The sequence below is a fragment of the Miscanthus floridulus genome, unplaced genomic scaffold (genome assembly GCF_019320115.1).
Source record: "Miscanthus floridulus cultivar M001 unplaced genomic scaffold, ASM1932011v1 os_2578_1, whole genome shotgun sequence".
Classification (NCBI taxonomy): Eukaryota; Viridiplantae; Streptophyta; class Magnoliopsida; order Poales; family Poaceae; genus Miscanthus; species Miscanthus floridulus.
This window is the reverse complement of record NW_027098387.1, coordinates 5,327-21,320: the sequence shown is the minus strand read 5'-3', so window position 1 is coordinate 21,320 and position 15,994 is coordinate 5,327. Positions and strand designations below refer to the sequence as shown.

The following is a 15,994-nucleotide window of genomic DNA, read 5'->3' as shown; positions in this document are numbered from 1 at the left end:
TGTGGCTTGCAACCCTTGTAGAGCTAGATCAAAATTGATTTATGTCGTTTGTTGTACTAATCAACTACTCTAATGCTTTGTAGAGTTTTAAATAGGCTATCCTTTAACCATATTAGGACCTTTCAGGTGCCTCATCGGTAAGATAAAGCATGACAAACCTGGAAGCGGTGGATCGGAGGTAGGCGACGAGGGAAGCGGGAGGGGGCCATGGATAGGTGCGTGGCAGTGACGGGCGGTGAAGGAGGAGGTGTCGCTGTGAGCCCGAGCTGGGCCTCGGGCAGGTGGTAACCTCCGGTGAAATCGGCCAAAGCGAATGAAATTGAGGGAAGTAGGTGTCAATCTTCAATTGAATCACGGCAAGGGAGGCGTGGAAGACGGATCGATGAGGATTGCAGATGACGAATTTAGGGATTGGAAAGTTGGGGAAAAAGGAGAACCGACAAACCGCCATTCTTCCTCACCACAGAGACTCCTTAGAGGACCCGAAAAGGATTAAAAATATAAAAAAGATCCTACCTTGAAAATAAGAAGGGAAGAATGTCATGAATGAGAGTTTGCCTTGTCGCTTCATGAAAATATAAGGCCATAGATATGATTATGAAGATGCACGATATTTATTTTCATCTGATCATTTTTCTTGAAAAAATGACAATTAAGTCATAAATAATTTTTTACTTAATAAATTTGATTATGAAGATTAAAAACAATGCATTGTAGGGCTTTGGCTTCGGCCTTAGAGCATTCAGCATGAAGCCACACTAAATACGACTTTAATAGTCGCACCTCCTCTATTTGGCTCTAGCCTGCAAACAGCCTCAACTTTTGCACATGCCACCTTTCACAAAGCCAACATCCAGAAAGTCAAAGCCAAAACCAAAAACTCAAACAAACAGGGTTCGGCGCAAAAAAAGCGGGAAGCAGAGCCAAGTGGGGAGGCGAGACGACGGAACGGAAAGCATCGAGGCATCGAACACGCCCCTGAAATGGCGGAGCTGCCTCGCGCCGCCGGCTGCCCGACAAACTGGAGGAAGGAGGCGGATGAGCGGCTTCGGCGCCTCCACTCCCTCCTATTCGGCGCCGACGCGGCGCTCGAGCACGGGGACGCCATGGTGGCGCAGGCGCTCGCGCTCCGCCTCCTCGGCTTCCTCGACTCCCAGGCCCTAGCCGCAGGCGCGGGCCCCGTGGACGCCGCCTTCGTCGCGCCCATTCGCGCCGCGGCTTCCGCTCGGCTAGCCGCCGCCTCACGCGCCCGCGTCCCTGACTCCGACCGGTACGGAACACTGCCCCCGTCCCCGTGCAATCCACCCCCTCCCTATTTCGCGTCCGAACTCGTGGAACGCGACGGTAACTATGCGGACTGTCCAGATCCGAGGAATCTACTGCAGCTACATTACGCAGGCTGCAAATATAAAATATTATAGTTCAGTTGCTGAGACGTTGCTACCAAAAAAAAAAAAAAATTGCCTCGATTTACTGTATGTGTGGTTTGGTTCTCACCGATCTTTGGAATTTCCGTTCTCGATGTCTTCTATTCATCTATTCTCATCCATATGAGATGTGGATGCACAGCAACACAGGTATTGCAGTAATATTTCCAACCAGAAATCACATTTTGCAAAGTGCATGTGTAGATGGAAAGATATCCTGCTATTTCTTTGCATGCACATGCTCTTTGATGTTGCTGCCGATTGCCATGCTAAGGAATTCTCATTGAAACTACTTGCTCAGTTGCTCTAAGTAGCAGAATACTAGTCAGCTGGTATATGTGCTAAAGTCAGAATCTAACATGGGCAAACATGTTAGTAGTGGGTAAATGGAATGTTCATAGCAAAGGCATATTCAAAGTTGATGGTGCTATTCCACCAATATTAAGGTTATGCAAATATTTGGGGTGCCACCATGTCCTACAAAGGATTTGGTGCTATCTAAGTTCTGTAATTGAAGCGGCAGCCTCATCCTATATAGGGCTCACTAGAGTAATAATATTTTGTTTTTCTTATTTCTTTCTCGTTGTTTAATGTTTATGTTTTATTACCTTGGACAATTCTTTCTCTTTCTCATGTGTGAAATATGTCTCAATTGTGTACCATCTCACAGATATATTGTTTTGAGACCAGCACCTGTATTATAGTGTGCTAGCGTGAGACCAAAAAGGGTATGTGTATCTGTTATGACCGGTAAGGTCTATAGGCGTAGACGCCGGGATAGGAGTTCGGCTTAGCCGGCTGGTTGGCTAGGAGTCCGGCTTAGCCGGCCTGTTGGTTCTCAGGTCCTAGAATCTAGGAAGGTTATCTATTAGAGTTGGTTATTGGATTGAATTAGGTTTGAGTCGGTTGAGATCTCCTTGTATAAATATTAAAGAATTATAATAGAAGAGGTAACCTGGGATTGAGACTTACTGTCTCCCTTGGGTGCCCAGCCACGTTACTGTTCATCATCACTTCTTGCCGCCGCCACCACGGCTCCTGCCCGCCAAGCCCTAGCTCGCTCTCGCGTTCCTCGATCTCCTCCGTACTTCCTTCGAAGTAAAGCCCGTCATAACAACCTGGTATCAGAGACCATGGTGACATCCAGGGACTCGTCGGCGACGGTCCCTCCTTCCTCCGCTGTTCCCACGCCCGGCGTGCCCGCCGCCGCCGGGCCACAATCCGCCGGGTTGATGCTGCTGGTGGCCACATCGGGCACCCTTATGGCCACTGTGCCGGCCGCATCCCAACCCATGTCGACTGTGGAGGCGCTCCAGGCGCTGACACAAGCAATCGCGGGCCTCCAACTCCAGATGACAGCCGTCAACCACCACCTGGCGGACCAGGGTGCCCGGCTGTCGGCGATCGACGGTCTGCCAGCGTTCCCGCAATTCGGCGTGCCGGGGTTCGGTGGGGTTCCAGCCCTACCCGTGGCCTCCGCTCCGGTGATCTCCGAGGTCACTGCGGCGTCCGCGGAATTAGCCGTGGCGCCACAGCCGTTTGTGCCAGGGTCATCTTCAGCGGCGCACGGCTCGAGGACGCCTGCTCCACCACCGTCGACGGGAGTACCAATCACCCAGATCAAGTTCCCGCACTCATCGTCCCCGCTGCCTGTGTTCTCATCTACAGGACTGCCCTACGTCTCGGCGCCGACGTCGCACATGTCCTCGATGCCGCCACAGATCCCCTTACCGCCAGAAGTGGAGGGCGTGGCTGTGCCAAAGTACCACAAACTGACGTTCGCCACCTACGACGACAAAGAAGACCCGCTCGGCTGGCTCAACAAGTGCGAGTAGTTTTTCCGCGGACAGATGACACGGGAGGTAGACAAGGTCTGGCTCGCATCGTATCACCTCACGGGCGTGGCTCAATAGTGGTACCTCGTCTTGGAAGGCGACATAGGCCGCCCCGCGTGGCCGGACTTCCGTCACATGTGTCAGCTGCGCTTCGGGCTGGCCCTCAGCACCAACCACCTCGCCGACTTGGCGCGGCTGCCGTTCGGAGGATCGGTGGACGCGTACATGGCGGAGTTTCAAGCCCGTGCCGCTCACGCCGGCGACCTGTCTACGCTGCAGAAAGCGCGGCTGTTCACCGGCGGGCTGCCGGAACACATCCGCATCGACGTCGAGCTCCTCGAGCCACTGGACCTGCAGCATGCCATGCGGCTTGCGCGCGCTTATGAGCGCGTCCCTATGATCATCGGATACACTTGAAGCCGGGCGCCGAACCTGTCGCCGTCCGCGCCTACAGATATCCCTACCTCCAGAAGGATGAACTGGAGAGGCAGTGCGAGGCAATGCTCCAGCAGGGGGTCATACGGGACAGCACGTCCCCCTTCTCCGCGTCTGTACTGCTCGTCAAGAAGCAGGACGGAACTTGGCGCTTCTGTGTCAACTACAGATCACTCAACGCCGTGACGGTGAAAGACAAATTCCCGATCCTGGTCGTCGAAGAGCTTCTGGACGAGCTCCATGGCGCCAAATTCTTCACCAAGTTGGACCTCCGTTCAGGTTATCACTAGGTCCGCGTCGACCCCGCTGATGTGGAAAAGACGGCGTTCCGGACACACCACGGCCACTTCGAGTTCTTGGTCATGCCTTTCGGCTTGTCCAACGCGCCTTCGACGTTCCAGGCGCTCATGAACCTCGTCCTCAAGCCGTTCCTGCGGCGCAGCGTCCTCGTCTTCTTCGACGATATTCTCGTCTACAGCTCCACGTGGACCGAGCACCTGCAGCATCTCCGCGCCGTCCTGGACGTCCTCCGCGAGCATCGGCTGCATCTCAAACGGTCCAAATGCTCTTTCGCTACCTCCTCGGTCAACTGCCTTGGCCATGTCATCACGGCTGAGGGGGTGGCCATGGACACGACCAAGGTGGCGGCTGTCCAGTCATGGCCGCAACCGCGTTCAGCGCGCGGACTTCGTGGTTTCCTTGGGGTAGCCGGCTACTACCGCCGGTTCATCAAAGACTACGGCGTCATTGCCGCCCCACTGACGCAGCTCTTGCGCAAAGAGGGGTTCAGGTGGTCAGAGACAGCGGACGCGGCATTTACGACTCTCAAGGCCGCGCTGTGTGCAGCGCCAGTACTCCATCTTCCAGACTTCAACGCCACGTTCGTCGTCGACTGCGACGCGTCCGGCTCCGGCTTCGGAGCCATCCTTCATCAAGACGGGAATCCCATGGCGTTCTTCAGTCGGGCCTTTGCGGCTCGCCACCTCAAAGCGGCTGTGTACGAGCGCGAGCTCATCGGTCTTGTTCAAGCAGTCCGCCATTGGCGCCCGTATCTTTGGGGTCGCGCCTTTGTCGTCCGGACTGATCACTACGCCCTCAAGTTCATGCTCGACCAGCGGCTTTCGACAATTCCACAGCATCAATGGGTGAGCAAATTGTTTGGATATGATTTCAGGGTTGAGTTCCACCCCGGCAAGGCGAACGTGGTGGCCGATGCGTTGTCCCGCCGCGACGGCGACACCCCGCTCTTGGTGGGTCTCGAAGACGCTGATGCGGTGTCCCTCGCGCTGCTCTCGACTCCGACGTTTCGGCTGTTTGATGACCTCCGCCAGGAGCTGGACACCGACGCCACGCTGCGTGCACGCCGCGACGACGTGGCCGCCGGTGCGCACGGGGCCTCCTGGACCGTCCGGGAGGGCCTTATACTCCACGACGGCCGCGTCTTCCTGTCGGCAGCGTCACCGCTCCTGGACGACGTCCTACAGCTCGCCCACACAGGAGCCCATGAGGGCGTCCAAAAGACTCTGCGGCGGCTTCGTACCCAGTTCTACGCTGAGCATGATCGGCGCGTCTTCGGCGACTTTGTGCGTTCCTGCTCCACGTGCCAGCGGAACAAAACAGAGACATTGCACCCCGCGGGACTGCACAACCATTACCGGTGCCTTCGCGAGTTTGGGCAGATATCTCCCTCGACTTCATTGAGGCGCTGCCCAAGGTCCACGGTAAAAGTGTTCTCTTAACGGTGGTTGACAGGTTCTCGAAGTATGCGCACTTCATTCCCTTGGGCCACCCCTACACGGTGTCATCAGTGGCGCGAGCCTTCTTCCAGGACATCGTGCGCCTCCATGGATTTCCCGAGTCCATCGTCAGCGATCGCGACCCAGTGTTCACGGGGCATGTGTGGTGTGATCTGTTTCGTCATGCCGGCGTCCAGCTACGGATGAGCACGGCGTTCCACCCACAGACGGACGGGCAGTCCGAAGCGGTGAACAAGGCCATAGCCATGTACTTGAGATGTCTCACGGGTGACCGCCCTCGCGACTGGCTGGACTAGTTGCCGTGGGCAGAATTCTGTTACAACACCGCATATCACACGGCGCTGCAGACCACTCCGTTTCAGGTGGTCTATGGCCATCCTCCACCCGACCTGCCGCCGTATGTTCTAGGGGAGGCGCGCACGGAGGCTGTCGACACCATGTTGGCCAACCGGGATGAGTTCTTGGACGAGGTACGCGCTCGCCTCCTCCAGGCGCAGGAGCACGCTCGGCGCTTCTATGACGCCAAGCACCGTGCATTGGAGTTTGCCGTCGGGGACTGGGTACTGCTCCGCATGCTTCATCGACACACGCAGTCCCTAGTTCCTGGCGGTCGCGGCAAGTTGGGGCCCAAGTATGCTGGCCCTTTCCAGGTGATTGAGCGGGTGGGCGAGGTGGCCTACCGGCTTCGTCTTCCGGAGGGAGCCCGGATTCATGATGTCTTCCATGTCGGGGTGTTAAAGCCGTTCCGTGGTACACCGCCGACGATCGAGCCTGTGCTACCTCCACTTCGCCACGGCCGGCCTCTCCAGCGACCGGAACGCATCCTGCGCTCTGAACTTCGTCGTGGCGTGTGGCACGTCCTCGTCGAGTGGTCCGGCATGCCTGTGTCCGAGGCAACGTGGGAGCCAGTTCCTGCATTTCGGGAAGCTCACCCTTCGTTTCAGCTCGAGGACGAGCTGTTTCCTGAGGAGGGGAGAGATGTTATGACCGGTAAGGTCTATAGGCGTAGACGTCGGGATAGGAGTCCGGCTTAGCCGGCCTGTTGGTTCTCAGGTCCTAGAATGTAGGAAGGTTATCTATTAGAGTTGGTTATTGGATTGAATTAGGTTTGAGTCGGTTGAGATCTCCTTGTATAAATATTAAAGAATTATAATAGAAGAGGTAACCTGGGATTGAGACTTACTGTCTCCCTTGGGTGCCCAACCACGTTACTGTTCATCGTTACTTCTTGCCGCCGCCACCACGGCTCCTGCCCGCCAAGCCCTAGCTCGCTCTCGCGTTCCTCGATCTCCTCCGTACTTCCTTCGAAGTAAAGCCCGTCGTAACAGTATCATAGGACATGATTAAGCATTCGAGGTGTGTAAATTAAGAAATGCTTGTGCAAATTTAAACCAGTATTTGGAACTTCATAAACAGGAATATTTGAAGCAACTTTAAAAATTGTGAAATGTCTCTTTATCAACCCTGGAAGTAGTAAAAGTTGGCTTTTGTTTATTTGTCTCTTTTAGTTTATTTACAATAGCTGATGAAAACTGTTATGTAATTTTCAGCCCATTGTAATATATATTCATATACAAAAAAATCATTGTTTTTGCTCGTATGTGCTTGGATTCTTGAAGATTACACTATAATGTGTACGGTCTTAAATACATTCCTCTTTACGTGTTAATACTTGCCATTGTTATGATTGAGTTCAGTGCAGCTTTTGAGCTCGCAAGAACGGATGTTGGCTGTGTTTTTGCAAAGCAGGGTGGCAATAATGTTGAAAGAATCCAGTGTTCAAAGTATTTCCAAGCTCTTCTTCAGAAGGCTAAAGCAAATGCTTCTGAACAACTGGTATGTTTTTCAACTTCTTTTACTTCTCTTTTGTGTTATTCTATACTTTTTCTTGCTATTCTTCCTTAACTTTTCTGTTTATTAAGTTATTTCTGAAGGGTGGTGTTGTCCTTGCTGCTTATTATTAAGCACTATTTGAAGAATTACATAGATTTTAAAATTATTCCGCACTAAGTTGAAGTACCTTTTCTCTGCATATGATATGCATTGAAATTTGAAAGAATGCAACATGCCAAGAGTTCTCGGTTCAATGGGCTCCATGCGTTGATGAAAGCCAAGCTGACATGGAAAATGAGAAGCTAAGCATCAGGGCTTCAAAGTTAATGATGCAAAAGAAGTTGACATCATTATATAGCAGCAAGTCCTTGAAGGCAAATGGCATACCAGACAGAAATATGTTCGAATCAGATAACTCATCTAAAGAGTGTGCTGGTGTTGAAAATAGAACAAGTCAAAATGGTAACCGGCATCCTGCTTATCTGGACGCTGAAGGGGATGAGAAATCCCGTGGGCAATTGCAGAATGCAAAGTGGAAACATACAGGGTTCAGAAGTCCTGTATGTGAGGTTGCAAATTCTCCATCAAGTAATGATGAAGCTGATGCTCCTGCCAATGAGTTTACAACTGCCAAGAGAATGATGGTATACACAATTGTAAGAATATGTACTTTCATCTATGCTGCTAATCTGCTATTATTTGTTGTATGTATCATTTTTATGTCCTGTTTGACAAATATTTAGGACGAGGGCTTGTATGTAAATGTCATAAAACACCAATGGTTTTTAATAGATACAATGCAGCTTTTGTTTTGTTCAGTTATAGGCTTGTAGATATTGACTGCCAGTCTGCTTCTGTTTATAGGTTGTAGGTCTTGTTTTCATTAGTTGATTGTTGTTAAGGTGCGAGCTTAAGTCATATCATTTTGTTTTTCTAAAGAACTACATTGACTAGTGCCCTAGCTAGTTACATGGTTTGTCTATTTCTCACTTTTGTAGCTGCTATCACTGAATGCAATCCTGAATCACCAATATTGTTTTTCGGAAAATATTTGGGTCAAATGTTTATTTATTAAATGTTTCTCTGTAAATCATGATAATTGTTTCTTGATTAGCGATTTTGTCTCCTTCAAACTACGATTTTATCACCTTCAAACTATGTAAGTTCTCTTTAAGCTTGTATGCAAAGTTGCAAACCCTTTAACCAAGGGGTTTATTGCATGGCATGGCACCATTTGCCACATATGTTACACACTTTTAGACTTCCACATTGTGACATTGTCCCTCCCACACCTCTTTAACTGCATTGATAATAATTGTGATGTCTTGACAACCTAATTTGTGCCTCTGCTGTGTTTTTTTTTCCTTTTCTAGGGGATGGATGTTGTGCAAAAGTCTGCATGTAGTGGTCCACAAGGTGCTTCTGTATCACCGCAATGTGATAACAACCATAGTACACGGAATTATGGCGTGAGACCAAGCTGGAATTCTCGTCGTGGACCACGTGGTAGTTTTATACCCCCTATCAGAAATAATGGAGGATCAGGTACAACAATCCCACGGGTCACTGGTAAAAATGACGAGTCCATGGAAGTTTCAACAAGGAAATGGTTTGTATTTCCAACTTAAGTACCTAATACCATTTGAATTATTTTATCTTTTCCTTCTTGTGATGGTTTTGTCACTAAAGATTGTGCATCATCTATTCTACTATGCCTGATGTGGATGATTAATAGTCACAATTACAAAATAATTTTGATAATCATCAGTATTGAAATGCTTTGTGGCCCTGATGGTGAGCTTCCTGAGAAGCTGAGGAATCTGGAATCCCGCCTTATTGAACATGTCAGTAATGAAATAATGGATAGGGATCCTAATGTTCGCTGGAATGACATAGGTTTGTAGTTTCCTTGTTGGTCTTCAGGATTTCTGTTGCCCCTGTAACTAATTCGTGCCTCACTGCAATAGCTGGCTTGGAACATGCAAAGAAATGCGTGACAGAGATGGTGATATGGCCACTGCTACGTCCTGATATATTCCGTGGTTGTCGGTCTCCTGGAAGGGGTCTACTGTTGTTTGGACCTCCTGTGGGTATTTATCTCATCTTCTTGTGTTGTGCCTCTCTTTCCTCAATGCTAAATATATGAACTGTTTTCTACAGGGAACAGGCAAAACCATGATTGGAAAGGCAATAGCTGGTGAAGCCAAGGCAACATTTTTCTACATATCTGCTAGTTCACTAACAAGCAAATGGGTATGCATGGCACTTTGTTTTGATTTTTAATACTGATAATTCCATCATTTTAGTATCAAAGCTGCATCATCTTGATATACGTGTCTGTACTCTCTTCACTCAAATTAATGTGCCATCAGAACTGTAACAGTCCCTACACCATTACTGGGTAAATATCAACAGGAGCTGGCCAGATGGCATAGTTTAAGTGGATTTGAAGTACTAGTAGGGGGAAATAATTGGGGACCGGGAGTTCATTCCTGCTTGATTGATATATAATATACTTTTTGGTGGTGTGCTTGTAGCCATGGGATACAGGAGGTTGTTTTCTAATGTGCATGGCAGGTGTATGGTATGTTCGGATTTAGTTCCTGGTAGGGCTGTTCACGGATTGGTTGCAAACCACTCAAACCAGCAAACCAGCCCAGACCAAACCGCAAAGGAGGATGGTTTGGGTCGACCCGTCTAAAAAACTGTTGGACCCGTCGTCTTCCTCATACGCCAAATCTGAGCTGTAAGATCCATCGTTCGTTAACTATGGAAGCCATTTTCTTAATAAGACAAGTTACGGAGCGGTATAGGGAGAAGAAGAAAGACCTACACATGGTTTTTATTGACTTGGAGAAGGTTTATGATAAAATACCAAGGAATGTTATGTGGTGGGCTTTGGACAAACATACAGTCCCAACGAAGTACGTCGGGCTCATTAAGGACATGTACAACAATGTTGTGACTAGAGTTCGAACAAGTGATGGAGACACGGATGACTTCCTGATTAGGATAGGACTACATCAAGGGTCAGCTTTGAGCCCTTATTTGTTTGCCTTAGTGATGGATGAGGTCACAAGGGACATACAAGGGGACATCCCTTGGTGTATGCTTTTTGCGGACGATGTAGTGCTAGTTGATGAAAGGCGGACATGAGTGAATCAGAAACTGGAGTTATGGCGGGAGACTTTGGAGTCCTAAGGTTTTAGACTCAGTAGAACTAAAACTGAGTATATGAGATGTGACTTCGGCACTACTACTCGGGAGGAGGAAGATATTAGTTTGGAAGGTCAAGTAGTGCCTAGGAAGGATACCTTTCGATATTTAGGATCAACGCTACAGAGAGACGTGGATATTGATGAAGATGTTAGCCATAGAATCAAAGCAGGGTGAATGAAGTGGCGGCAAGCATCTGGTATCCTATGTGACAAAAGGGTACCACAGAAGCTAAAAGACAAGTTTTATAGGACGGTGATTAGACCTGCTATGTTGTATGGTGCAAAATATTGGCCTACGAAAAGACGACATGTTCAACAGATAATTGTCGCGGAAATGCGTATGTTGCGTTGGATTTGCGGTCATACAAGAAGGGATCGAGTTCGGAACGATGATATACGTGATAGATTAGGGGTAGCATCAATTGAAGAAAAACTTGTCCAACACCGGTTGAGATGGTTTGGACATGTCCAACGGAGACCTACAGAGGCACTGGTGCGTAGTGGAATCCTAAGCCAGGATAGTAATGTGAAGAGAGGCAGAGGAAAACCGAAGTTGACTTGGGTAGAGGCAATAAAAGGAGACTTGAAAGGATGGAATATATCAAAAGACTTAGTCTTTTAGATAGGAGTGCTTGGAAGACAGCTATTCATGTGCCTGAACCTTGATTGCTTCTGCTGGGTTTCAACTCTAGCCTACCCCAACTTGTTTGGGACTTAAAGGCTTTGTTGTTGTTGTAAGATCCATCGTTCCTTGTTACTTGCTGAGCCAGCAGCACTGGCGAGCTGCATCGGCAAGCTCTGCGCCGGTGAGCTCTGCCCAGGCCACGCCAAGCTTGCCGGAGCCAAACCGCTGCTGTGGGTGCTGCGACAGGGCAGATCTTGTCGGTTTTGTGGCGCGGACGCGAAACTGCAGCCTTGACGTGGAGCTGCGACGCAAACTGCGATTTTGACACGGAGCTGTGTTGCTGTAGCCTGGACGTGTTGGCGCTGGACTGGTGGCACTCGCTGTGATGTCAGCCTAGCAGAAGTTAGGCAGAGCTGTGGTGTTGGACGTCATGCCGTAGCCAGTAGCGGCGGAAGCGGCGCACAAGGAAAGCGTGGTTTAAACCACTAAACCATGGAAACCAAACTGTCTAACCTGACGGACGTACAGGTTCGTTTCAAAAACTATCTAAAGTGGCACAAAACTGTTGTTGAACAGGCCTATTACCTAGGAGATAAGCCCTGACCTTAGCTGCCTGGAACAATGATATGTTCCCCAGCCCAAGAACTTTGTTCTAACTATTGTCCCAAAAAGACCTGCTTCATGTTTCATCTCTCAAACAAAACAGAAGAGCCACTTTCATACTAGGGATAATTGGTTTCGTAGCATTGAAAAATCAATGCATTCGTAAAATACCATCAAAAGACGATCGTCACGTAAAATACCATTAAAAGAGTGGAATGTTATCGTCAAATAGCATTCCGTGACGGTAGACACCAATGTCGTGAATCCCTCCGTCAAGCCCTCTTCTTTCTCAGTCTAGCAGCTTCTCCGTTCGCATGCAGGAGGTATAGCAGCTCCGTGCCCCTTGGTCTGGCAACAGGGTGAGTGCCGTGCCTGTACCCAACGCCGCGTGAGAGCGCTCCGTCGCCGACGCGACCAGGGTGATCGAGGCCTGGGACCTGCCCATCGAAGTGCCACGGCGAAGCAGTGCCAGGTCAACGGGGAAGAGGCAGACGACAGCAGCGGGCACAGCGATGGCAAGGCGGACGAAGACGACCTAGGAGCTCATCGCCTAGCTAGGAGCGCGCAGCCACTCGGCCATTGGGATTTTCCATGAACCGCTGCAGCGATGCCTACCATGAATATGGACATGTCTGTGCCAGGCATCAGAGGGAGTACTGCCACCGTGCCCGTAGAATGCGCCTCCACCGCCGCCGTACGCGTACTAGCATGGCAGCATCTGTGCCGTAGTAGTCAGTAACCGCGTATAGTGATAAATGCCGACATGAACACAAGCACCTTGAACGATTGGTCGCTCATGGTCTGCAAACACATCCTTGCAGAAGAGTAGTAAAAAAGGTAGTGAAAATCACGGAGGCCAGTGCAGCCACCATCACCAGCACCGCCGCTTGAATGTTGATTATTTAGCTGTGTTCGTGCGGGATGAAAAAATAGTGAAAATCACGCTGGCCTGGCCGGGGTCTTCGCGGTGATGAAGCGTTCCTAGGTTCCGCAGTGACGTAGTCCAGGTTCCTTGCCATGTCCACGGCAAGCAGCATAAAGGAACAGCTGATGCCGGCGGCGGCGGTAAGCAGGACGCAGTGGTCAATCACGACGCCGCCGAGTAGCCCGTGGTAGGGTCCCGCCCGATGTCCGGTGCGGCGAGGAGTGGAGGAAGGTTCGATTCAAGATGGTTGCGGCATCGGTGCGTGCTGCGATCTCCCAGGAGGTTCACCGGGAGCTTTGGAGCCGGTGGTGCGCACGTTCAGCAAGGCTTTGCGTGCGGGGGTTGTTCGCTTATACGTGAGGTCCTTCATCCTCGGCGGTGTTGCCTCGAGGGGACAGAGGAGGCGAGGAGCTGCTAGATGGAGAACTCATACGGACGATGGAGGAACCGCTGGATTGGGGAAGAAAGGTGCCTGACGGTGGAATTCACGGCGATAGCAGCAACCGTGACAGAATGCTGTTTGTAGGTAATAGTCTACTCTTTCAGTGGTATTTTACGTGACGGACGTCTTTCGATGGTATTTTCCAGATGTCGTGATCTTTTGATGCTATAAAACTAATTTTCCTTCATACTATGATTTTTGTATCCCTCATCCTGTTTTCTGTGTTCCCATTCCTCAATCCCATCAACCTGTCAACTTGTTTGCTAAGGCCTAGACCCATGCTTCAGGAGCCAGGAGGTAGCCAAGATTAGATTTGGTGGTTTGTTATCTTATATAGATAGGGAGTCATGTTCACTAAGTCCCCATCGCACATCCACTACAACCTAGCTGACTTGTTACTGGCAAGGTCATGGGCAGCAACCATCCAGTCCCTTGACTACAACTTCACTTTGAGGGTGCATTTGGTAGGGATCCAGATTTTTGTAGAAATGTTTCGGATCTAGATTCTCAGGAAATGTTTTGGGTGATGAATCAGACTCACTTTATGAGACTGTTTAGATGTTAGTTTGGATTCTATGCAATTTTTTTATAAAAAGAATCGTATAAATGAAATATGCTTCAAAAAATTTTTGAAAATTTTGTGGGTGAAGAACAACTTCATTGCAGCCCATTTTAATTTGTTGCCCTAAAAAAGGATTATAACTGAAAAAACTATAATTATTGGTACACAGTAGGGAAACTAGAATCCATGCAAAACCAGGCTTGCAGCGTTTCGAGCTCCAACGAAGAAAACACGAATCGCTCCATACGGTTTCACACCTGAAACGTTTTGTGGTTGCTGCGTTTGGTAACATTTCTGCTGTTTCGTGGTAGAATCGGAACTGATTCAGTCTTCCAAACCATATCTAGATCAGTGGTGAAACCCTCTATAATAAAGAATTTTGAAAAGAAAAACTAACACCAAAATCCTGAGTGTTTTGTTTTGTTCTCTGCACGATGCTGTACGGTAGCATAGCATCCACAGAGCACTCTAATCCTTATTCACCCTGCCGCCACGCCCGCCCTAGTTTCCACTGCATCATTGAAAGTACATAAGGCCCACAACCACAGGGTGGCATATCTGCAGCAGCCCCCATAATAGCAAATGAGAATGATAATCCTGTTTTCAGATAGTGTTTCTTATTCTTTTGCTTGTGCAGATTGGTGAGGGTGAAAAACTTGTTAGGGCACTTTTTGGTGTGGCCAGTTGTCGTCAACCTGCTGTCATATTTGTGGATGAGATAGACTCATTATTGTCTCAGGTTTGTTGATTCTGATGTCTTGTTTTTGTTATGCCCATATACATCATGTTTTGTGGACTCTTGATAGCCTTTAACATGATTGCAGCGCAAATCAGATGGTGAACATGAATCAAGCAGGAGACTGAAAACACAGTTTCTAATTGAGATGGAAGGTTTTGACACTGGAAATGAGCAAATCTTACTTATAGGTACCTCATGCATCAGACGTAAAAAACGCTCAGTTTAAGGCTTTAAGCATCATAGCCATCTTCAGCTTTGTGTTTCTTTTTAATGCATCATGGCAGTTTGAAGTTATATGCATGTCCAATGGAGTTGATATTGAACTTTCGACAAAAACACCAAGCAAATGGAAACAGAAAAGAGAGAAAAACAATAAAAAAGAGAGTTCATATTGAACCTTGGGTAGACCAGTGCGAGAGCTTAGTTTTGACATAATCTGGTCTATGAGGATTGCTGCGGAGGTTGTAGTGATGGAAGATTGGGGGATGGGGTTTAGGCAGACGGCGGCGAGTGGGCGCCGTGGTGACCACGGCGCGGTAGCAGCGAGCGAGAGAACAAGAGGGCTCAAGTGAAGCCTAGCAACAAAATCGTTGCTCTGCTTAATCATCTCATTACTGTTTGGGGATATTTATCCCTTCCTAAACAACCAACTATCAGATCCTAAATTCAAGGACTAAGATTCTAAATAAAGGAAATAACAAATTAGGGAGATAATCTGGGCCATTAGCCCCTAATGGCTGGAGCCATCCTAGCCACAAGTGCGCCGGCCATAACATCTCTCCCTGCCTCATCAAACAACTCGTCCTTGAGCTGATCATCTAGGTAAAGATCCCTGAATGCTTGGAGTGGCTCCCAAGTGGCTTCCTGAACACTCATGCCGTGCCATTGGACGAGACGTGCCAGATGTCATGTTGACCTGAGCGTGCATGACACGCTCTGGAGCATCGGTGGGGTCGTGGTCAGAGGATTGCCATGGGACGGCTTCAGCAGCCCCACATGAAACACGTTGTGTAGGCGGGTGGTGTCCGGCAGCTGGAGCCGGTAGGCCACCGTGCCGACGCGCTCGAGAATCTGGAACGGGCCAGCGTAGCAAGAGCCGAGCTTTCCCTTCTCGGGGCTCAAGCAAGTGCATAGAGTGGTGAAGGCGTAGCCACACCAGTCCCCCAATGCAAACTCCAGTTCACGGTGGTTGGTGTTGTAGTAGCGCTTTGAGACCTACTGAGCTTGAAGTAGACGCTCCCGGACCTCCCCGAGGAAGTCGTCGCGCTCGCGAAGGTGATGGTCGACCTTGTCCGTGCGGGCGGTGCCCGCCGTGTAGACAATGTAGATAACCTGGAACGGGGTCGCACGGAGGGCGGTATGGAAGGACGTGTTGTATCTGTACTCTGCCCACGGGAGCCAATCAACCCACGCCGTCGGTCGGTTGCCAGTGACATAGAGTAGGTACGTGGCGAGCACTTTGTTCACCACTTCGGACCATCCTTCTGCGGTTGGAAGGCCGTGCTCATGCGGAGGGTGACACCCGCCATCTTGAAGAGCTCACGCCACATATGACCCGTGGAGGTGAACAACCCCCTCGAAGAAGGCCCTCGT

General features: G+C 49.5%; 1 protein-coding gene across 1 annotated transcript; it reads left to right on the top strand.

The window, feature by feature from the left end:
* The first annotated feature begins 896 nt into the window (after positions 1 to 896).
* LOC136535162 (ATPase family AAA domain-containing protein FIGL1-like) lies at positions 897 to 14,690 on the top strand. The gene is made up of 10 exons (XM_066527469.1): positions 897 to 1,270; positions 7,152 to 7,290; positions 7,512 to 7,931; positions 8,661 to 8,896; positions 9,056 to 9,183; positions 9,255 to 9,373; positions 9,448 to 9,540; positions 14,300 to 14,401; positions 14,487 to 14,589; positions 14,686 to 14,690. The coding sequence occupies exons 1-10, from the start codon at positions 984 to 986 to the stop codon at positions 14,688 to 14,690; spliced, it is 1,632 nt and encodes a 543-aa protein (XP_066383566.1). The 5' UTR covers positions 897 to 983.
* The last annotated feature ends 1,304 nt before the right edge of the window (positions 14,691 to 15,994 follow it).